Here is a 25475-nt window from a genome sequence, read left to right on the forward strand (position 1 = left end):
CATTCTGTAGTGACAAACATAAAGCTTGGTGACATTTTCCTTAGTCTCTTTTTCCAGTTTGACCTTAAAATCTCCATTCCTGTTAATCTAATGCCTTGGGTGTTATAATTTCTGTGAAAGAATCCGTAAAGGAACCATCATGCACAATTAAGAAAGATAACAGCACGGAGGACTAAGTGTCTCCTGCAAAGCCTGACTATGGCAACAAAGGTTTTATTCACTGATTAACTGACCTTTGGTAGATCAAGATTCCTGAAAGTGGAACCAAATTTAATTGAGAAAAGGTTTTTAGATATAAATTCTGTGAAAATAATTCTTAAGCCCCAACTCTCTGCTTATTTCATGATTTTGAAGTGGTTGAGCCAAATGGGGATATTCTAGTCTACTGTTTATGGATCTTTGCCATAAAACATGTACTAAAGGGGCTTCCCTGGTGGCACAGCAGTTAAGAATCCGCCTGCCAATGCAGGGGACACGGGTTCGAGCCCTGGTCTGGGAAGATCCCACATGCCATGGAGCAACTAAGCCCATGCGCCACAACTACTGAGCCTGCGCTCTAGAGCCCATGAGCCACAACTACTGAGCCCGCGTGCTGCAACTACTGAAGCCCACGTGCCTAGAGCCTGTGCTCTGCAACAAGAGAAGCCACCACAATAGAAGCCCGTGCACTGCAACGAAGAGTAGCCCCCGCTCGCCGCAACTAGAGAAAGCCTGCACGCAGCAACAAAGACCCAATGCAGCCCCACCCAAAAAAAAAAAAAAAACAAAAACCATGTACTGAAGGAATAACCTGGACCAATCATTACCAAAAAGGTATAGGCATTTCCATTGCCCCAAAAGGTTACTTGTACCCCTATTCTGTTTGGCTTCTTCTGCTCAGCATAGTGTTTTTGAGAGTCATCCAGGCTGTCATGTGTATCAACAGCTCTCTCCTCATTATTGCTGAGTAGTGTTCTATTGTATGAATGTACCACGATCTGTTTACCCTTCACCTATAATGAGTATTTGGACTGTTTACAGTTTTGCTATTATGAATGAAGTTTTGATAAACATTCATGTTTAAGTCTTTGTGTGCATATATGCTTTCATTTTCCTTGAGTAAATTCCTAGGAATAGAATGGCTGGGTCACATAGTAGGTTTCACTTTTGAAGTTTCTAATGTGGCTGTATCATGTTACATTCCCACCAGCAAGGTAAGAGAGTTCCAACTGTTCCATATTTATCCTAATAGCTCCACAGCCATTCTAACAGGTGTTGAGTTGGAGGTCCATTTTTAGATTTACCTTTCTTTCTTTGCTCTTTTGGAAATTGAGACAACAAAATAAGAAAAGGCACATTTGATCATTAGCATTACGTGAAAAATCTCAATTCAAAATAGAGCAAGTAGAATCCTGAGGATATGAATTTCAGGAACAACACTCTATTACCAATATATGTGCCTCAGCATAATGGAAACGTGTCAGCTTTGTTCACCCTATCCTAAAATAATTTTCATTCACTTTCCAAAATCTAAGAGAAATAATGTATATGAGAGTAAAAGGAAGCATTTTAAAAATGTTTATAAATAATTGTACAGATTTTAAAACCCAGTGCACTATGTTAGAGTCTGGATAGTTTAAAAATTTTGCAAGATCTCTATCTTCAAAAGCAAAAAAAAGAGTAGGTGGAATATTAAGAGAGCCCGATGTGGGATTGTCTGACACCACCGACTAGGGTGATTTTCTTCTAGGAGTTGGCCATCAGGCTTTAAGGATAGCAACAGTCAGTCGTGGTCACCTCTCCACTGAGACTGCTTTGGCAGTCACCAAGGACCTCCACCTGACTAGATGCCATGGTCAACTTTTGGTCCTCATCTTGCCTAGCAGCAATGTTTGACACAAGCTCATCACGCCCTCTTTGAAATGTTCTCTTGGATTCTGGTTTTGCTCCTTCACTTGCCACTTTTTCTCAATCCCCTCTGCTTGTTCCTTATCACCTCCTCACTTCTAAATAAATGAGGGACAAGGACTCAGTCTTTGGACAACTTCTCTCTTCTAGCTACATTCACTCCCTTGGTGATCCCATCCAACTTCATGGCTTTAAACACTGTCTACATGCTGATGTATCCCAGCTCAGAACTCACCCCTGAATTCCAAACACATAGGTCCAATTGTCTTTCGGATATCTTCATGTGGATACCCACTGTAGGCAACACAAACTGAAAATGCCCAAGTCAAGCTCTTAGTCTCCTCCACAAAGCCTTTTCATGGAACACTCCCCCAGAAATAATCAAATGTCATCATCTCAGGCTAACCTCTGCTTGCCTACTTATTTAAGACCATCACTCTCCCTCCCTCCCTCCACACCCCCCATGTACCCCACTTTAATTTTCCCCTTAACATTTACTGCCATTTAACAAACTATACAGTTTATTTAGTTATCATTTTTATTGTTATCTCCCTCACTAAAATGTAAGCTCCACGAGGGCAGGACTTTTTGTCTGTTTGGTTTATTGCTGTACATCCTGCACCTAGAACAGTGCCTGGCACATCCTTGACACTCAAATTTTTGTTGAATGAATGCATAAATGAATAAATGGATGACTCTGACTTGGAAAGAAATGTCAGAAGGTAAGAAATACTAGCACTTCTTCCCTTTTTCGATTTGGTCTGCAAAGAAATGACCAACAGAGAAGGGTCATAGGAAGACAGAGTAAATCATGAATCTTCTTCTCAGGCTTTGCAAGGGACTAGCATGGAGCAACCACAGCAAGGGGCTGGGGAAGGTGCCAAGGTAGGCATGGAAGCAGAGACTGTGCCTGGAGGGAAAACAAGTCAGAGGCAGAGCCTTTGAAGGCTGAGATGCCAAGACCTCTAATAACCAGGACCACTGAGGCCACCCAGAATCACAGAGTGAGTGGCTACTGAGTGTGCTGGCATACGTTGCCCACAGAAATCAGCACAATGCTTGGGATTCTGACTCCACGAGAAGGCCAGCAGGACTGCAGGATAACGCTGTAAGAAAACAAGTCTCTGCCAGAGTTAGAAGAGGAAAATTACACATGTAAATAGAAATGCCAACAAGAAAGAGGGCTCTTCCTCCCACAGCTGTGAAAGGTAAGTGAGCCGTCACAGCTCAGTTAATTACAGCTGCATAAGACTGGGAAGGGTCAGAAACAGTGCTAGTTGGGAATTAGCAGGCTGAAGTGCTAATATCGTTTCAAAGGGAGCTCTGAATTAATTGACTGGACTCCAGTCCTATTTATAACCTAAGACACTAGGGAAATTAGTCCTGACTTGAAGAGAAAAGAGTCTGATTATATACTTAAAAAGAAGCTTTCTTATGGAACATATATATTAATAACGCCAAGGAAGCTGGGGAAACGTTTTTATTTGGCTTTTCATGAAATGGATGGTTTTAGAATAAAAATATTGGACTTCTGGTGAAATGGTTACATATTAAAACAGCCAAAATAGAGGAACATGTCCTATAATAAGCACCCATTACCCAAGACTTAGTCAATGGCCTGGTTATCCTCTTGGCTAGGCCAGGAATTAGGGCAAAATACATACTGGTGGTCAGTGTAGGTTTTCAGTGCCTTAGCATGTGCCCTACCACCTCCTTACTTCTAGAATAGGTTCTTCCATGACTGGCTCCCAGAAACACGACCGCCTCTTCCATCTTGCATTGCCACTATGTTGAATCATCAACATTTACCCATATATTGGAGAGTTCCCCATCCATAGTTTTCAGACAACCAATTATTATTGTTATTATGACTTATCACTTGATCATTTGCCTATTTTTTCAATAGGTATGTTGATTACAACTTTTCACTGGTTGTATTAACCCTCTGAAAAACATTATTACCTTAGGATAAAATCCTAGAAGATGACCCACTGATTCAACAATAATGTACATTTTAACACCTCTGAAACGGTACCAATTGCCCTCCGGACAGGTTGTGACTGAGCCAAGTTCTCTGGTCAGAAGAGAAGGATACAATACAGTTGATCTTTCCCAACAAATGGGACTGAAAAGTCCAAAAGTATCTGGGGCCACTGAAGCATGTGCCACAAAACCAATCACTGAAAAGCTCATTCTCTTCTATCAAAGGTGGGGTTCAGACCCTCAAGCAGACACCACCTCACCATGTGAGGCAAACCCTGCCATGTTCACATTTCTGCTTTCATAACTGACAGGGTCTAAATGCAGCAAATCAGCAGACGAGTGGGAAAAACACACAGTGAACACGGAGAATTCACAAGTGATAGGCTGGTGACAGGCAGCTTCAGCAGCTCTGACCACCCAAAGGGGTTCTGAGCCAAGGCAGGTAGTGAAAGTGGTTAACAGCTCACAAATGCTGTACACATGGGTTATCTTGAAGAAATATTTTATGTGAAAAGCTCAAAATTGAATTAAAGTCTGGCTTTAAAAACTTTACATTTTTCTGGAAAATTAACTTGTCTTTACTTACTTGGATCGTTGGTACCACTAGTCCTGCATCCCAGTGGATGCTATACAGAACTATACACCCAGGATAAACCATCCACAGCTGAGAAAAGTTAAACTGATTCTTTATTCATCTAGCTGGCATAATTCTTCTGGCATAACTGCTCTGAGTAGTGTAAGGAAAACCTTGATTCTATGCACTTCTTGGCACTATTTGTGTGACCATGGGGAAAATATCTTGCAGGGATCTCGTGTCCTCAACTGTGAAGTCAAAAGTATGGGGTCAAGGACAGAGGCCAGGATGATGTCCAGATTTCCCTGATCCTGATTCTCACATTTTATGATTCTGCAATCAAGAGCAATTCTCACCTTCACAATGGTCTCCAAGGGCGGACGCTCTGTAACCCTGGTCACAAACACAGCGGAAGGAGCCCTCCGTGTTCCTGCACTGCCCATTACTGCAGAGATGACGGTGCTGGCATTCATCAATATCTATGAGCAAGAGAGTAAAAAGAAACTTAGAAGTGGTGCTTTAAAAGTGAGTTTTTAATCATTCATGTAAAGGAGGTCTATAAACTATCTGGTTTCTAATTAATTCAGAATTTTCATTATGTGATTCAAACTGACCTCTAGTAAAAGGTCACTCATTAATATCCCTGTAGGGAAAACCAGATGAGCTTAAAAATTTAAGCAATGAGCTGAGAATCTGTACATATTAATTCTACTGGTCACTGATGAGGGGCAAATACTTGGCTGTAATCTGGGAATCACAACGAAGCTTCTTGGAATTCCTTCTATAGGTTCAAGTTTAACACTCTGAGTTTAAAAGCCCTAAGGCCTGTGATAGTCTAAAGCAGGGGTCAGCAAGCTACAGCCCACCACTGCCTATTATTATAAATAAAGTTTTATTGGAAAATAGCACCACACATTCATATACTATCTGGCCCTTTACAGGAGAAGTTTGCTGACCCCCCTGATTGAAAAGTGTCATGGCGTGAAGGTCTTCAATTCTTTTTCAGTAATTTACCCTTTAGACCCCTGGCAATCAGGCTTCCACCTTCTCTCTCTCTCAATGATTTTCTGGGCAAATCTAATGGTCCTTCAAATGGGCTCTCAGCCCATTTGATACCTACATTGCTTCTGAATCCCTCTTGCTTGACACACACATCCTCTGCTTAGAGATTATTTGTTTTGTAACCGCAATCCTGAGCTCAGGCTCACACACGTGCCTGCATCATATCCACACATAAAAGGCATGATAACATATTGCATGTATTCCATCATTTACCTTCACCATCAGATTCTGGCTTTCCTGAGGCAGGGCCTCTGTCTACCACATCTTTTTTTACTCCTTAGATGACCTAGCGTTTCAACAATCAGCAGGCACTTATTTCATGTTGTTTGCCGATCAACTTTATTCATCACATTTTGCATATGTGTATCTACTTCTGGCAGTGTGATTCTGCAAGAGTTAACACCACAGGGACCCTACACCACTGTTCTATCCTACTCTGCTTTACAGCATCATTCTGATCATCCTGGCATTTAGCACCTAACATTGGTTTGCCCCTATTTCTAACCTGGTGGGTGATTCTCCTGTGTCTGACTTATCTCTAGGAGTGACATCACTGGCTCTTCAAAAGGAAGGACTATGAACACGATAGTCTTATTACATTATGGGTGGACGTCTACCCTTATCACACACACTGTAAAGGTCAGGATTCATTAAATAAAGTATAAAAACTTTGAGAGGGACTAGAATCTAGAACAAATTACTTAATTTATCTGTGTACATGAGTGTGTTTGTGTGTGTCTGATCATTCTTCACCTCTAGATTAGGTATTGTAATGACTCTCTTTGTTCTAGAAAGGGATAATTGAAGAAGGTTATGATAATATTGGTAGATCCCTTTGTAGGACCACCATACATTGTCTCTTTTATAACACTACCTCAGGAGACCTTTCTACTTATTAAATATCTAAAGTTTACATACAGACATGGATATGATTTGTTTCCCTATAATAAAACAACTGATCAAGTACAATGTGTATTCTTAAATAAATGACGTTTAAATGACATTTCTTTTCAGGAACTCTGGACACTTGTGCTTGTCACTGGTGATACCATAGTATTTTCAAGCTCAGGAAGCATATACTTGTTGGGAGGTGAAGTACAGTTGACCCTTGAACAATGAGGGGGTTGGGGGGGCCAACCACCACACAGTCAAAAATTTGCATTTAACCTGACAGTTGGTCTTCTGTCTCCACAGTTCTGCATCTGAGGATTCAACCAACCACAGATCGTGTAGTACTCTACTAAGTATTCACGGAAAAAAATCTGCGTATAAATGGACCCATGCAGTTCAAACATGTGTTGTTGAAGGGCCAATCTGTAATTCTGTATGAAGTTCAATGAAGAAAAATACGTTTTTTAAGTCTAAGGTCAACCCCAGTGAGGTCCAAAATCCTCACTATCACCTGTAGGAACAGGGTATATTTCACAAACTTTATCCCTGAGTATAAGGGGGATGCTATTTCAGTCTTCCTGAAAAGTCTTGTTTAGTGATTATTTTTTTTAAAGTAAGAATTTTAAAAAGCTCAATGCATACAAAAACTAGATCATTAATATTCCAAAACATAATACAAGGCTGACATAATTCGCTTCTAAGTGTTAATCCTATTAGGTGAAACTTTCAAATGATTTTAATACAATTGATTTTCTGCAAGTAAGGAATTACACAGAGTAACCATTTTTCTTTCCAATAGTAATGCCCAGCCACTGACCACTAATACCTTAGTTTTCAAATTTAGACTTTTCCCATCCTGTTTCATTGACTTTCCTGACTTAAGTGTAAGTCCCTTGATTTCTGGCACAATAAAACAATCACGTAGGTAGTTTCTCAAAACCCACTCACTTTACTGAGTGCACATTTTTTTGTAGGCACGTGCCTTAAACTGCAATCACAGTAGTTCATGGTGCTACACTCCTACCTTCACACTGGTCTTTTGTTGCTGACAGCTGGTAGCCCTGCCCACAGGTACACCTGAAGGAGCCCTCGGTGTTCTTGCACTGCCCGTTTATGCACAGGTTCCCTTGCTGACATTCGTCAACATCTGTAAACACAATGACAATTGTTTACATTAGTTCTTATATCTAAACACCCCATTAGCTAAAGTTTGAGACTGTAAACCAAGCTACTGCCCTCAAAGCCTTCCATTTCCAGGCTGGCCTTTTAAGGCATGAACCACAATAGAAACTTTTTAATAAGCAGAAAAAAAGGCTCTGCCCTTTCCAATGCATTCTGGGGTTATTATCACAAAAATAATAGTACTTCTCCTAGGTGAGGCACTCTACATTCTAGTTTGAATCAGCCCACCAGTGTACCAACCATCAACCTCAGTATGCTGAACTGTAGAAAAGAAATAATTACAAATAGATGATACATTTATGATGAAGTAAAATTGTTTTCAATACAACATCAAGCTCTTTGCCATCTCTCTCTCTCTCTCATACTTTGGATATAGCACAAACGCAATATGAAATATTTTAGAGTTGAAAAAAGAAAGAACCTCAGCACAAATGGCTACGAGGCAGTTTGCAGACCTGTAGAAGGCAGAAAAAAGGCAGAATTAAAACTCTCCCAAGAATTTAAAAAACAAAATAGAGATTTCTACTGTACTAGAAGAACCTGGAAAAGTATAAGGTCAAACAGTTGTGTTAAAGGACACTGAGCTCATTTTCAAAGTAACAAGGAAAGCCAGGAGGCATGATGTTTTGATGATAGATGTTGGAATGTCTAAGGAGAAAGTGATGAGTGAGGACTTTTTTTCAAATGCCTTGAATAAACATAGAGCTCTTGACTGAGAAAGAACATAACTCTTTATAAGTTTCCTAGTCGTGGATATGAATTTACACGAATGAAGAAAAGCCTGGCCTCCTCAATACCTTGAACACTTGTAGAAGCAGCGCGTGTTTTCTAAACGCTTTTGTTTGGCTGTCAGGTTGGTCTGATCTAATTAGATAGTGCTGTCTTGCCTTCTCTATGAGGATACAGCCTCAGAAGGTTCTGCTGAAGAGCTAGTCAGTCTGTAAGAGTTTATGATCATTAAAATATGGTAGGACTGAGCTTCACCACCTCCACCACAGGTCTGCTGTGAGGATTAGTGGAGACAATGGATGAAAACACACCAGCCCTGTACTCAGGGTGGGAGAGAGGAGTCCTGATCTTAAAAGAGCAGAACTTGTTTTAAGGAAATCACATCCTAAAGATCAATGTCTGACTAGTGCTTCCTTCTGAAAATATCCTGTTACTTAAAATGCATCTACAAGGTTTTTAAAAAATTTTTTATCTAGCAGGTTCTTATTAGTTATCCATTTTATACATACTAGTGTACACATGTCAATCCCAATCTCCCAATTCATCCCACCACCACGCCCCTCTTCCACCACTTTCCCCCCTTGCATCTACAAGTTTTTGCCAGGAGAACTCAATTAACTGCACAGTCCTTTCCCTCAAGTATCACTGACAATTACCTGTTTCCTGAGCAAAGTTGCATTTCTTAACCTCTAGTGAGGCGTTAACCTTTTGAATTTTATCTTCATGCAAGCAAGGTGTCAGGTTATGCTTCCTGAAAAAGCTCACATTGACTATTAATGTAACTGGAGTTCAGAAATTTGTTTCTGATTTAATTTCTTGCAGAAATTACTTGAGTTTACTAGAAACTTTTGTTTCACTTATTGTGAAGTTGATCCCTTTTGTTTATGTATAATTCCTGGCTGCCAACTGTTGACTACCAATAGAGAAATTAAATAAGAATTTTGTCTTACGAATGATTTTACACCTTTCCAGCATTCTCAGTCTACTAGCTTTTCAAGTGGTCGACAGCAAAGACGAGCCCACACCATGTTTTCTTTCAGCACATTCTATAAAATACTTGAGACGTCAGTTCAAGAATTTAAGACCAACAATAGCTCATGTAGCTGGTTGGATCTCACGTAACGTCTGACAACATTTTTAATGCTTTGGCCTCTTTTTGACTTTCTCAAAGAAGATGAAAAATTAAGCATTCCCATGTGAAGATGTTTGCAGCAAGACTATACCCTCCATTCCAAGTACTGTCAGGATACACCAGACATCTTACATAAGTTACTCATTTATGTTGGGAAGACTGTCAGAAGTAATTCATTATAAGTAATGATACACATATTTGGAAAAACTCGAGGCAACTCTGTTATCTTGAATGAGGTGATCTTTGGGTCTTTAAAAGGACACAGGAACAGAGGCAGCATAATTCTACACATTAAAAAGCATTTTTTCTTTTCTGATGAGGGACCAAATTCCTATGAGAAAAGAACACTTTCTAATAAAATAGGCATGCAGGACAAATGTCTTCTCTCTCGTGCCAAGAGATGAACAGAAGATATTATTCTTCACAAAAGGTATTTGTTTGTTTGGTTTTTTTAATCAAGTTATTATTTTATTTTTATTTTGGCTGCGTTGGGTCTGTTGCTGCACGCAGGCTTTCTCTAGTTACGGCGAGCAGGGGCTACTCTTCATTGCGGTGTGTGGGCTTCTCATTGTGGTGGCTTCTCTTTTTGCGGGGCACGGGCTCTAGGCGTGTGGGCTTCAGTAGTGACTCTTGGGCTCTAGAGCGCAGGCTCAGTAGTTGTGGCGTACGGGCTTAGGTGCTCTGTGGCATATGGGATCTTCCCGGATCAGGGCTCGAACCTGTGTCCCCTGCATTGGCAGGCAGATTATTAACCACTGTGCCACCAGGGAAGTCCCAAAAGGTATTTCTTTAAGGGACTTTTTGCCCATATTACTATGATAAGTCCTGCTCAGAGTTAAAATAGAGACTATCTCTAGGGTATTTATACATTTAGTACATACAGCACTAAAATGTACAAAGAAATACAAAGATACAAATAAGTAATGGATTAATACACTAGATAATGTATTTACAACCTGAAAAGAGTTGTCAGTACATTGAGTGAGGTGAAGACACAGTCAATGCGGTGCTGTTTCCTCTGCCTGCTAAGGTTTTCTCCCCTCTGTATTCAATATTTTAAGACCAAGTTCAAATAGCGACACCTCTGCAAAGCCTTCCCAGAAGCATGCAATCTGAATTAGTCACACACTTCTCGGCTTCAGCAGAACTTTGTACATGCCTATTATTCGGTGAATAACAACATCTACCACAAAATGTCATGCTCTGCCCCTGCCTTATATCTCATCCTCCATGTATTATCTCTGATATCTCATTACCCTATATTATCTCATGCAATCCTCACATCAACCCTCACAGATGCCATCATTGTTACCTTCTTGCAGATGAGCAAGTAAGCCCTGGCGAAATGAGATAACTTATCCAAGCTAACACAGCTTCAGAGTATCACAGCTAGAATATGACATACTGCCTTTTAAAAGAAAAAAAAAACCGAAACTCCAGACTTATTTGGATTTCACCAGTTTTTCTATGCAGGTCCTCTTTCTGTTCCAGGATCCAATCCAGGGAAACACATTATATGCAGGTGTCTCATCTCTCCAGTCAGTCTTTCCTTGTTTTGACAACGTCAATTGCCTTGAGGATATGGGCCAGAATTCCACAGAATGTCCCCAATTTGGACTTGTCTGATGTTTCTCTCATGATTAAGACAGGGGTTACAGGTTTTTGGAAAGAATAGCACAGAGGTAAAGTGCTTTGGTCCTCACATAATGTCAGGAGTACATGACATTCACATGACATCACTGACAACTTAACTTTCATCACTTAGTACTTCACTGTCTCCAATTATCTGATGCAGGTTTGCATCTCTTCCAATGAGTAATAGTTCTTTGAGAGATTTCAGCCTCTTGGTAACATACGCAGTGCCTGGAACATGTTGGTTCCTTCATACACTTGAGAGGAAGGAAAGGAAGGATGAATAGAAGCTTCTGCAGCAGCCCAGCAGAGTGCCCCAGAGACTAGAAAATACGAGTGTTCCTAGGGGTGGCATCAATTGATGGTGTGAATTCTCAGGTAGTAGGGAGACTGACTAGAGAGGAGCAGGCTCATCTGGGATGGCAATGCCAAGAGGAAGACGGTGGTAATGAGTCATTCATTCAACATGTATCTACTCTGTGCATTTTCCCTCTAGAGAGTCCAATCCTCGAATTTTAGGGATGACATGATATCAGGAAACCTGAGATTATCTATCCAAGGTTGTATAGTGAATCCCTGGAAGAGCCAGGATTCAGGTCAGTAGTGAGGAAGAAGATCGGTGTGCAGGGCAGGATAATTATGAGCAAGTACTTGAGTCAAAATAAGCACAGAATATACCCAGGGCAGTTGTGACATCAGTTGGATGGGACAGAGATTGCAAACTGAAGAAAGCAGTGGTGACAAATTTGGAATATGAAGTGCGGGCCGATTACAAGGGTTTTTATGAATAAGCAGATGAGAAGAAGCAGGCAGACTGGGAAGAGAAAGTAACATGACAGGCAATAAACCAGATACAGCAATCAAATAAAGATTAATGGCTTCTGATGCTGAGACCTTCAGCCACCATTAGTCCTGTATGTAAGGAAGATATAATACCTTTCAAGTGATTCTCATGTTTAACTTTTTCTGAGGAGATGCCCAGCTTAAGGAGTCAGAAGGAAAGCTGCGGATGTGGGAAAGGACCAGGAGAAAAGGGAGATGTGCCTACTTCATATGCTCTCCTGGGAGTGGATAGTATTCTGCTGTATGGAAGGAGTAAGGCAGCAAATTCAGACGTCTGTGAATTCCCTACTGCCAGTGGAAGATGCTTCAATTCTTACAGGTCAGTAGTAGGGTATCTGTTTACTGCTCCCCTACCACAGTGATAAATTAACCACTACCCTAGATCCTTCACTTTCATTGAGACAGTAAAGAAAAAATTTTTTACTTATTTCCTCTTTGTCCCTTTGAAAGAGCATGCTTTTAGGTATAAAAGTGATGGAAGATAGCAGAAGGGAAACAATCCATAGATTTAACCACAGAAAAAATGAAAACTTCTTAAAAAATTATTTAAAAAATTAGCAAAACCTTGGACAAATTACACTAATATTCTAAAGAAAACGGTATACATTAAATATATACACTGTACATAGGTTTATATATATATATATCCTATATATAAAGTGTTCATACACATTGACTTAAAAACTTGATTAATGGGAAAAGATATTAACAAATTTACAAAAGAGGAAATATAAATGTTTAACAGATGTATGAAATAAGTGTTTAATAATTAGAAGTGTTTAGGAAATTAGCACATAAAATACATATTAAATCTTTTAGAATTAAATCTTTTAAAATTAGAAATTAGTGTTCTTCTACTGAAATAGTTAAACACAGAACATTTTGCCTGATTATTCCACTTTTATAAATAAGGAAGTAATCCGAAAATTCAGGCAAAGGTTTATTTTTTATAGAGATGCCTGTTAGGTTTTATTTTTACATAATAATCAGAAGCTGGAAAAAGTATGTTGTTCAACACCTGAAGAACAGCAAGAAAATGGTGACACAGCAATACACCGGGATATTACACTGCCTTTAAAACTAATGTTTGAAAAGAGTTATTAATGAAATGTAAAATGCTCATGATATACTATTAAATGACAAAAAGGTAGATAGAAAACTGTACACAGAACATAATGATATAAAATATCCATGAGATACAAATATCCACAAATGAGGTAGAAAGATTATTACTTTATCTTTTTTACCTTTCTGCATTTGCCACATTTCGTATAGCAAATGCATGTTTTTTAATAGCAATTGTATTGAAATAAAAATCACACACCACATAATTCATCTATTTAAAGTGTACAATTCAATAGTTTTTAGTATATTCACAGAGTTGTACAACTGCATGTATTGTTTTTATAACTGGAAAAAACAAAACAGATCTGTGGTTTACAGATGTTCTCTAAAAAAACACTGTTTTTCTCTATGTAAACAGATAGGGTCTGTATTTAATCACCATGAGGACTCACTTTCAAAGATGCCAACCAAAATGTGCTCCAAGTAGCTCAATCAAAATAAATGACAGGTAGTATGTTTCCCTTTTTTAAGGCTAGTTACTCTAATATGTTTTTAAGTGCAGTTCAAATAAAAATGAGACATCTGATTACAGTATTTACCTTTACAGTGCTTGTGGTCTGGAGTTGGGGTATAGCCCTTGTGGCACGAACACATGTAGGATCCTTCGAGGTTGGAGCAAGTACCATTTGTGCAGATATCTGGTTCCAGGCATTCATCCACATCTTAAAGAACGGGGTATAATGCAAAGGGGAAAAAAAAGACAAAGAGGAAAAAAAGAAATAAAACATAAATAAAGTTGAATTTGGTTAGAAATAGTGGATCTTCTAAAGAGGGGCAGATTCTTTTTCTTTTTTTGGCCGCACCATGCGGCTTCTGGGATTTTTAGTTCCCCAACCAGGGATTGAACCCAGGCCCTCAGCAGTGACAGTGTGGAGTCCTAACCACTAGACAACCAGAGAATTCCCAAGAGGGGCAGGTTCTTTAAGATAAGCTTTCAAATTAGCGCTTAAGAGGAAGAGAAGCTCTGGTATAAGGTATGTGTATGATGGTTCCATGGCTTAATTTACTTTCTGCAAAGTAACTCAAAAAAGGAACCAAACATGCTCTACAAATAAACTCAATGGAAGGCTTATTTTAGAGGGGAGGGAGGAAGAGAGGATAGATGTAGAGCAACATCCCCTGCAAGATAAAATATTCCAAAGAACCAAAGATGCGTGGAGGTCTAGTTAGGGAACTGATGAACTTCAGTAGAATGTCAGTGTTCACCGAAACAAGAGATATGACTCATGACCCAGAACAACCATGGGAAAGTTTTAACAGAAAGGTGAAAAAAAATCAGGCAAAACATTTTAAGATGGCATTGAATCAGTGATTAAAGAAAAAAACACAATCTAAGGGACAAACATAAGCCTACTGGGTAGTGTGAAGGTGGGGTATAGGCTGAAGAGGCAGATACAATAATAATATCTAATCTTTTTTTTTTTAACATCTTTATTGGAGTATAATTGCTTTACAATGGTGTGTTAGTTTCTGCTTTATAACAAAGTGAATCAGTTATACATATACATATATCCCCATATCTCTTCCCTCTTGCGTCTCCCTCCCTTCCACCCTCCCTATCTGCCCTCCTCTAGGTGGTCACAAAGCACACCGAGCTGGTCTCCTTGTGCTATGCAGCTGCTTCCCACTAGCTATCAATTTTACATTTTTTTTTTTTAGATTCCATATATATGTGTTAGCATACAGTATTTGTTTTTCTCTTTCTGACTTACTTCACTCTGTATGACAGACTCTAGGTCCATCCACCTCACTAAAAATAACTCAATTTCATTTCTTTTTATTTACAAGCAGCTCATGCAGTCCAATATCAAAAAAACAAACAGCTCAATCCAAAAATGGTCAGAAGACCTAAATAGACATTTCTCCAAAGAAGATATACAGACTGCCAACAAACACATGAAAGAATGCTCAACATCACTAATCATTAGAGAAATGCAAATCAAAACTACAATGAGGTATCACCTCACACCAGTCAGAATGGCCATCACCAAAAAATCTACAAACAATAAATGCTGGAGAGGGTGTGGAGGAAAGGGAACCCTCTTGCACTGTTGGTGGGAATGTAAATTGATACAGCCACTATGGAGAACAGTATGGAGGTTCCTTAAAAAACTACAAATAGAACTACCATATGACCCAGCAATCCCACTACTGGACATATACCTTGAGAAAACCATAATTCAAAAAAAGTCATGTACCACAATGTTCATTGCAGCTCTATTTACAATAGCCAGGACATGGAAGCAACCTAAGTGTCCATCGACAGATGAATGGATAAAGAAGATGTGGCACATATATACAATGGAATAATAGCTAATCCTTATCAGGCACTTACTGTATGAAGGCACTGAAGGCTTTACACATATTCTCTCATTTAATGCTAACAAAATCCATATGGGTTAACCCTTCACAGAGGACGGAACTGAGATTTAAAGAAGTTCAAAGCTTGTCCAAGGCCACATGGTTAGAAACTGATGGCTCAGATTTGAACTCAGTCAGGCTAACTCCAAAGAGCATCTTTTAAACTGTAAGGTTCTGTCATAGGTAAAGTTAAGTCTAGAGATAGAAAAAGTTAAACAGAAAAAGCATGACTTTGTTCTTATGATTTGCTAACACAGCATTTATATCAATAATCATTATCTAAGTGTTCACTGATTTCATTCAAGAAACTTTCATTAAGCTCCTACTAGAATATTGTTAATTCAAAAAGAAAAATTTGAGTTCTGTGCCCCATTTGAATGCCCCTGGGTAAGTCCACTGTGTATTGCAGAAAGAAGGTATATAATGTAGCATAAAAAATCAAAAATTTAAAGAGAAAAAACTTCAACCATAAAGTACCAAAAATATACACAGCATCACAATTTATACTTAATTTTACAGTGGGCTACAACTTAATCAAAGTATTTTATACATAAGGCAGACAAACAATAAAAAGGAAAAGGCTCCTGATTGTACCCCTTTCATTTCACAATGCTTGCCACAAAAGCAATACAGCTTTCCACCTCAGTATTAACAGAGAATCACGAGCACATTAACAGAGACCTAGTTTTAAGTCAGCAATCATTCATTTGCACTGCATTTCATTAAAACTGTACTCTATCTTTTTCTTTTTTACAATGGAATTCAGAAGTAGAGTATTACCAAAATAAGGCACCGGGGATCTTGTGTGTGTGCACGTGTGTGTATGCCATACGCATACTGAAAACAGCCAAGTAATTGACACTGCCTAGGCGTTCTGCCTTGCTTTCACAACATCACTAGTTATAGTAGAGTGACCCTATCCCATTACAAACAAAAATTGTAACACTTTCAGACTGACTCATTATCCATCCTTTCTTTGGTTGCGGGAGTCCACTTTTGTAAACACTGAAAGCAAACTACTTCAAAGAAGAAGCCAAACACTGGAGCCAAAATAAATAATGGGACAGAATGAACATAGACGCTGGGCATGGAAATTCCAGCAGCAATGCAAAAATGTCACGTCTAGGATCTGGTTTGGTTTCAAAAATGTTAACAAGTTGAAAAATGTATCAATTGCTCTTTTTAATTTTTCATGCACCAGAGAGTGTGATTTATAAGACTGTAGCATATAACAGTAAAATTAATTTCTAAGACCATATTTTCTCTTAAAGTAAATTAACAGGCATTGCAGATTACCATTCAGGAGGTACTTATAAAACTTCTATTTTACCAGGCTACTACCATGATTAACGATGAAGCAGAATGCTTTGAAATATCCAGGAGACCCTGATGTGTTTATTCTTTACTTACTACAGTCATAATTGCATGGAACCAGAATCCTGTAGATAGAACAGTTTGAGTTGAATAAGTACATGAGCTTAGTGGCACTTATGCTCTTAAGGAGATAATGATATATAGTAAAATATCACTAAAAATGTACAAACCTCCAGCTATAAAATAAATGTCATGGTGATGTAATGTACAGCATGGTGACCATAGTTAGTAACACTGTATTGCGTACTTGAAAGTTGCCAAGAGAATACAGTTGGCCCTTGAAGAACATGGGTTTGAACTGTATGCATCCAATTACACATGGATTCTTTTCAACAGTAAATACTACAGTACTACATGATCCGTGGTTGGGAGAAACCGTGGTCGCAGAGGGCCAACTATAAGTTATATGCAGATTTTCAGCTGCACAGAGGGTTGGTGCCCCTAACGCCCTCATTGTTAGAGGGTCAACTGTGGATCTTAAAAGTCTTCATCACAAGAAAAAAAAATTTGTAACCATGTATGGTGATGGATGTTAACTAGACTTATTATGGTGATCATGTTGCAATGTATACAAATATTGAATCATTTTGTACACCTGAAATATAATGCTATCTCACAATTATATCTCAATTTAAGAAAAAAAAAGAATCTCTATACAGAAGGAAGGTGTCTAGAGTGGAGTCTCACTTGGTGGATATAAAGGGAATGAAATAAACTCAGTGTTGTATCTTTAGCCAGACCTCTCTCCTTAACTGCTCATCACCACAGCTACGATCTTAGAAATTAATTTTACTGTTATATTCTGTTAGTTTACTGGGACATCTCTACTTGATGTCCCACAGTCCTCATGGCCCAAACTGATCCTTTTCCTGCCTTCTCTTTATGCTGTCTTTCATGTCAATATAGGCTACCATGACCCACTTAGATGTCCAAGTCAGAAACTTGGGAGTCATCCCTTCTAGATTCCTTACTCTCCCTCTTTCCCCACATTCAATTTACTACCAAGTCATGTAAATTCTACTTACCAAATCTCTCTCAAATACACCCAACTTTACTTCATTCCCACCACTACCATTATCTCTCACCTGGGTTACTGGCATAATCTTTTGTTTCTCTATTTAAAGTTTGACCCTATCAAATCCATTATCCAAATTACAACCACAGCAATATTTCTAAAATACAAATCTGACCAATGATGTTGTTCCTCTACTTGAAAAACTTTCAATCGTTTCCAGGGTTTTTCAATTCAGTCAAGGATACAGTACAAACTTGTGGGGCCCTGAATGGTACTGACAGAAAGTCAGGCCCCCATAATCCCTAGTTCTAACCCTTGGGAGGACCAATGCCATGGGAAACAAGGGGGTCTCTACCCACCCTACTATCTACCACCCAACACCCACAGCCCCTTACCCCTGCAGCAGAGGGAGATGGTTATGTCTCTGTTTTCTGTATTGGAGCTCAAAACTCATTCTAGGATTACAGTCTTATAGAGGAGTTGTATCACCCAAATTCTTACACGCATAATACATAATGAGTTCAAAAGGGAAACTGTCCATAGAAAAATGGGTCACAAATTCAAGAAAAACAATTTACCAATGGGCTTTGGGGACATAATTTGGCATGTGCCATTCATGAATTAATTAAACCTCCCACAGTAAGGAAGTTGCCAGGAGTTTACTAGGTCAGCAATTTGTGGATGACTGTTAACGAGTTTATGAATCCACCTCACTGTACTATCACCCCATCCAAATTAATCCTTCTCATCCACAACACTTTGAATGACTCTCACAAATGCCTGGTGAAAACTGGATATGCCACACCTGTAGGATTTCCTGATTCCTCCTCTAATAACCCTATCATAAGAGGCAGTCAGAGGCATAATTTGTCCTTAATGAACCTGGCTGATTTTTATGATCATCACATCCTTTAAAAAATGTTTCACCTCATCATTGGAATCTTGCAGTCTACAGTTCTTTTTCAAGATCAACATGAAGTTCAGTGGTCATTAGTTCCCGAACTCCACCTTCTTTCCTCTTTGGGGGGAAATGAGGACATTAATCTCTCTCCAGGTCCTGGGCAACTTTCCATTCTCCACAATTTCACAAAGATGATTCCCAGCTGGCCAGCAATCCCACCTGCAAATTCTCTCATTGCCTCGAGAGGTACTTCATCTGGGTCAGGAACCCTTTTGAAATTTCCCTTCCTAATATCCTGGGAACAAACCAGACAGCCCGAAGCCCCTCTGTGGTGGGCAGGACCTCTGAAGTTCTAAGGGTCCGCAGTGGCCACCTTCCCACAGGCCAGCCCGTGGCTGCACTGACCCCTTCCACTTCACCTACCTTGGGGTTGGTCAGAATAGGGTCCAGAGCAAGAGTTTACCTGCATTACTTCCTTTACTACCAAGGACATGAATCTGTCAACACGGTGAACCAGTCATTTTTCTGAAGCCATTCAACCTCATGTAATTCATTAGTGACCAAGAGACTTCAGTGAGTGAGCACCATTTGATATGGGAAGAAAACATCTTATTCTATCACCATGCTACATGAAAATATAGGATTACTCCCCACACAAACACTACTTCAATTATCCCTCAACTATTCTTCACAGTCTTTACATTGGGTTGGCCAAAAAGTTCATTCAGATTTTTCTGTAACATCTTATGGAAAAACCCAAAGGAACTTTTTGGCCACACAAATACTAAAGATGATGGGAGAACGTATTTGACAGAAAAGCAAGCATGGCGGAGAGACCTTCAAGATGGCGGAGTTGTAAGATGTGGAGATCACATTTCTCCCCACAAATATATCAGAAATACAACTACATGTGGAACAACTCCTACAGAACCCCACTGAACGCTGGCAGAAGACCTCAGACTTCCCAAAAGGCAAGAAACTCTCCACGTACCTGGGCAGGGAAAAAGAAAAAAACAGAGACAAAAGAATAGGGACAGGAGCTGCACCTCTGGGAGGGAGCTGTGAAGGAGGAAAGATTTCCACACACTAGAAGCCCCTTCTTGGGCAGAGACTGCGGGTGGCGGAGGGGGGAAGCTTCAGAGCCGTGGAGGAGAGTGCAGCCACTGGGGTGTGGATGGCAAAGCGGAGAGATTCCCGCACAGAGGATCAGTGCCGACCAGCACTCACCAGCCCAAGAGCCTTGTCTGCTCACCAGCTGGGACGGGTGGGGTCTAGGAGCTGAGGTCAGATCCCAGGGAGAGGACTGGGGTTGGCTGTGTGAACACAGACTGAAGGGGGCTAGTGTGCCACAGCGAGCCTGGAGGGAGTCCAGTAAAAAGTCTGGAACTACCTAAGAGGCAAGAGACCATTGTTTCAGGGTGTGCGAGGAGAGCAGATTAAGAGCACTGCCTAAATGAGTTCTAGAGACGGGCGCGAGCCGCGGCTATCAGCGCACACACCAGAGATGGGCATGAAACGCTAAGGCTGCTGCTGCAGTCACCAAGAGGCCTGTGAGCAAGCACAGGTCACTATCCACAACCCCCTTCCGGGGAGCCTGTGCAGCCCGCCACTGCCAGGGTCCCGTGATCCAGTGATGTCACATTGGCCTCTGCAGCCACAGGCTCACCTCGCATTCCATACCCCTCCATCGTCCGGCCTGAGTGAGCCAGAGTCTCCTAATCAGCCACTCCTTTAACCCATCCTGTCTGAGCAAAGAATAGAAGCCCTCAGGCAACCTACACGCAGAGGCAGGGCCAAATCCAAAGCTGAACCCTGGGAGCTGTTTGAATAAAGAAGAGACAGGGAAATCTCTCCCAGCAGCCTCAGGAGCAGCAGATTAAACCTCCACAATCAACTTGATGTACCCTGCATCTCTAGAGTACCTGAACACACAACTAATCATCCCAAAATTCAGGCGGTGGACTTTGGGAGCAACTACAGTTGGGGTTTGCTTTCTGCATCTAATTTGCTTCTGGTTTTATGTTTATCTTAGTTTAGTATTTAGAGTTTATTATCACTGGTAGATTTGTTTATTGATTTGGTTGCTCTCTTCCTCTTTTTTAATATATATATTTCTTTCCTTTTTCTCTTTTTGTGACTGTGTATATGTGTGCTTCTTTGTGTGATTTTGTCTGTATAGCTTTGCTTTTACCATTTGTCCTAGGGTTCTGTCTGTCCGTTTTTGTGTTTCTTTGTTTTTTTAGAATAGTTTTTGTTATCATAGCTATTTGATAATAAAATAGCTATCATAGCTATTTTATCATAGCTATTTGTTAGAATAGCTCTTGTTATCACTGGTGGATTTGTTTTTTGGTTTGGTTGCTCTCTTCTTTCTTACCTTTTTTTTCTTTTACTACTTTTAATTTTTTTAAAATAAATTTATTTATTTATTTTTGGCTGTGTTGGATCTTAGTTGCTGCGTGGGCTTTTCTCTAGTGGCAGTGAGTGGGGGCTACTCTTCATTGTCATACGCGGGCTTCTCACTGTGGTGGCTTCTCTTGTTGTGGAGCATGGGCTCTAGGTACACAGGCTTCAGTAGTTGTGGCCTGTGGGCTCTACAGTGCAGGCTCAGTAGTTGTGGCATACGGGCTTAGCTGCTCCACACCATGTGGGATCTTCCCAGACCAGGGCACGAACCTGTGTCCCTTACATTGGCAGGTGGATTCTCAACCACTGTGCCACCAGGGAAGCCTTATTACTTTTTAAATTTTTAATAATTTTTAAAAATATTTTATTTTAATAACTTTATTTATTTTTTACTTTATTTCTTTTTCTCTCCCTTTTGTTCTGAGTTGTGTAGCTGACAGAGTCTTGGTGCTCTGGCCAGGTGTCAGGCCTGTGCCTCTGAGGTGGGAGAGCTGAGTTCAGGACATCAGTCCAATGGAGACCTCCCGGCTCCACGTAATAACAAACGGCGAAAGCTCTCCCGGAGATCTCCATCTCAACACTAAGACCCTGCACCACTCAACAACCAGCAAGCTACAGTGCTGGAATCCCTATGCCAAACAACTAGCAAGACAGGAACACAACCCCACTCATTAGCAGAGAGGCTGCCTAAAATCATAATAAGGTCACAGACACCCCAAAATACACCACCGGATGCAGTCCTGCCCACCAGAAAGACAAGATCCAGCCTCATCCACCACAACACAGGCACCAGTCCCCTCCACAAGTAAGCCTACACAACCCACTGAACCAAACTTACCCACTGGGGGCAGACATCACAAACAACAGGAACTACGAATCTTCAGCCTGCGAAAAGGAGGCGCCAAACACAGTAAGTTAACCAAAATGAGAAGACAGAGGAACACACAGCAGATGAAGGAGCAAGGTAAAAACCCATCACACCAAACAAATGAAGAGGAAATAGGCAGTCTACCTGAAAAAGAATTCAGAGTAATGATAGTAAACATGATCCAAAATCTTGGAAATAGAATGGAGAAAATACAAGAAACGTCTAACAAGAACCCAGAAGAACTAAAGAGCAAACAAACAATGATGAACAACACAAAAAATGACATTAAAAATTCTCTAGTAAGAATCAATAACAGAATAACTGAGGCAGAAGAACTGATAAATGACCTGCAAGATAAAACAGTGGAAATAACTACCACAGAGGAGAATAAAATATGATGAAAAGAACTGAGCACAGTCTCAGAGACCTCTGGGACAACAGTAAATGCACCAACATTAGAATTATAGGGATTCCAGAAGAAGAACAGAAAAAGAAAGGGACTGAGAAAATATTTGAAGAGATTACAGTTGAAAACTTCCCTAATATGGGAAAGGAAATAGTCAATCAAGTCTAGGAAGTGCAGAGAGTCCCATACAGGATAAAAGCAAGGAGAAACATGCCAAGACACATATTAAGCAAATTATCAAAAATTAAATACAAAGAAAAAATATTAAAAGCAACAAGGGAAAAACAGCAAATAACATAAAAGGAAACCCCCATAAGGTTAACAGCTGCTCTTTCAGCAGAAACTCTGCAAGCCAGAAGTGAGTGGCAGGACATATTTAAAGTGATGAAGGAAAAAAATCTTCAACCAAGATTACTCTACTCAGCAAGGATCTCATTCAGATTTGATGGAGAAATTAAAACCTTTACAAACAAGCAAAAGCTAACAGAATTCAGCACCACCAAACCAGCTTTACAACAAATGCTAAAGGAACTTCTCTAGGCAGGAAACACAGAGAAGGAAAAGACCTACAGTAATAAACCCAAAACAATTAAGAAAATGGTAATAGGAACATACATATCAATAATTACCTTAAATGTAAATGGCTTAAATGCCTCAACCAAAAGACACAGGAGCACCTCAAAACATAAGGCAAATGCTAACAGCCATAAAAGGGGAAATCGACAGTAACACAATCATAGTAGGGGACTTTAATATCCTACTTTCACCAATGGACAGATCATCCAAAATGAAAATAAATAAGGAAACACAAGCTTTAAATGATACATTAAAAAAGATGGACTTAATTGATATTTATAGGACATTCCATCCAGAAACAACAGAATACTCATTCTTCTCAAGTGCTCATGGAACATTCTCCAGGACAGATCATATCTTGGGTCACAAATCAAGCCTTGGTAAATTTAAGAAAATTGAAATCATACCAAGTATCTTTTCCAACCACAACGCTATGAGACTAGATATCAATTACAGGAAAAATCTGTAAGAAATACAAACACACGGAGGCTAAACAATACATTACTAAATAAACAAGAGATCACTGAAGAAATCAAAGAGGAAATCAAAATATTCCTACAAACAAATGACAATGAAAACACAATGACCCCAAACCTATGGGATGCAGCAAAAGCAGTTTTAAGAGGGTAGTTTATAGCAATACAATCCTACCTCAGGAAACAAGAAACACCTCAAATAAACAACCTATCTTTACACCTAAGGCAATTAGAGAAAGAAGAACAAAAACACCCCCCAAGTTAGCAGAAGGAAAGAAATCATAAAGATCAGATCAGAAATAAATGAAAAAGAAATGAAGGGAACAATAGCAAAGATCAACAAAACTAAAAGCTGGTTCTTTGAGAAGATAAGCAAAATTGGTAAACCATTAGCCAGACTCATCAAGAAAAAAAGGGAGAAGACTCAAATCAATAGAATTAGAAATGAAAAAGAAGTAACAACTGACACTGCAGAAATACAAAGGATCATGATTACTACAAGCAACTATATGGCAATAAAATGGACAACCTGGAAGAAATGGACAAATTCTTAGAAATACACAACCTTCTGAGACTGAAGCAGAAAGAAACAGAAAATATAAACAGACCAATCACAAGCACTGAAATTGGGACTGTGATTAAAAATCTTCCAACAAACAAAAGCCCAGAACCAGATGCCTTCACAGGCAAATTCTATCAAACATTTAGAGAAGAACTAACACTGATCATTCTCAAACTCTTCCAAAATATAGCAGAGGGAGGAAAACTCCCAAACTCATCCTACGAGGCTACCATCACCCTGATACCAAAACCAGACAAAGATGTGACAAAGAAAACTACAGGCCAATATCACTGATGAACATGAATGCAAAATTCCTCAACAAAATACTAGCAAACAGAATCCAACAGCACATTAAAAGGATCATACACCATGTTCAAGTGGGGTTTATCCCAGGAATGCAAGGATTCTTCAATACATTCAAATCGATCAAATTGATACACCATATTAACAAATTGAAGAATAAAACCATATGATCATCTCAATAGATGCAGAAAAAGCTTTTGACAAAATTCAACACCCATTTACGATACAAACCCTCCAGAAAGTAGGTACAGAGGGAACTTACCTCAACATAATAAAGGGCATATACGACAAACGCATAGGCAACATCATTGTCAGTGGTGAAAAACAGAGAGCATTTCCTCTAAAATCAGGTACAAGGTTGCCTACTCTCACCACTATTAGTCAACATACTTTTGGAAGTTTTAGCCACAGCAATCAGAGAAGAAAAAGAAATAAAAGGAATTCAAATCAGAAAAGAAGAAGTAAAGCTCTCACTGTTTGCAGACGACATGATACTATACATAGAGAATCCTAAAGATGCTACCAGAAAACTACTAGAGCTAATCAATGAATATAGTAAAGTAACAGGATACAAAATTAATGCACAGAGATCGCTTGCATTCCTATACACTGATGATGAAAAATCTGAAAGAGAAATTAAGGGAACACTCCTATTTACCACTGCAACAAAAAGAATAAAATACCTCGGAATAAACCTACCTAAGGAGACAAAAGACCTGTATGCAGCAAACTGTAAGACACTGATGAAAGAAATTAAAGATGATACAAACAGATGGAGAGATTTACCATGTTCTTGGATTTGAAGAATTAATATTGTGAAAATGACTATACTACCCAAAGCAATCTACAGATTTAATGCAATCCCTATCAAACTAACAATGGCATTTTTCACAGAACTAGAACAAAAACTTTCACAATTTGTATGGAAACACAAAAGACTCCAAATAGCCAAAGCAATCTTGAGAAAGAAAAACGGAGCTGGAGGAATCAGCCTCCGTACTTCAGACTATACTACAAAGCTACAGTAATCAAGACAGTATGGTACTGGCACAAAAAGAGAAATATAGATCAATGGAACAGGATGGAAAGCCCAGAGATAAACCCACGCACATATGGTCACCTTACCTTTGATAAAGGATTCAAGAATATACAATGGAGAAAAGACAGTCTCTTCAATAAGTGGTGAT

At 39.5% G+C, this 25475-nt stretch overlaps 1 protein-coding gene across 15 annotated transcripts in view; it reads right to left on the bottom strand.

Moving 5' to 3' along the window:
- The window catches only part of LTBP1 (latent transforming growth factor beta binding protein 1), a 424762-nt gene that overhangs the window by 86901 nt on the left and 312386 nt on the right, over positions 1–25475 (bottom strand). For all 15 annotated transcript variants that reach the window (XM_033838746.2, XM_033838748.2, XM_033838744.2 and 12 more), the window contains 3 exons: positions 13580–13702; positions 7422–7544; positions 4801–4923 (listed from right to left, as the gene is read on the bottom strand). In XM_033838746.2, the coding sequence (XP_033694637.1) occupies positions 4801–4923; positions 7422–7544; positions 13580–13702 (369 nt within the window). The remainder of the gene's footprint in view (positions 1–4800; positions 4924–7421; positions 7545–13579; positions 13703–25475) is intronic.

This window comes from Tursiops truncatus, chromosome 14 (assembly GCF_011762595.2).
Source record: "Tursiops truncatus isolate mTurTru1 chromosome 14, mTurTru1.mat.Y, whole genome shotgun sequence".
NCBI classification, from domain to species: domain Eukaryota; kingdom Metazoa; phylum Chordata; class Mammalia; order Artiodactyla; family Delphinidae; genus Tursiops; species Tursiops truncatus.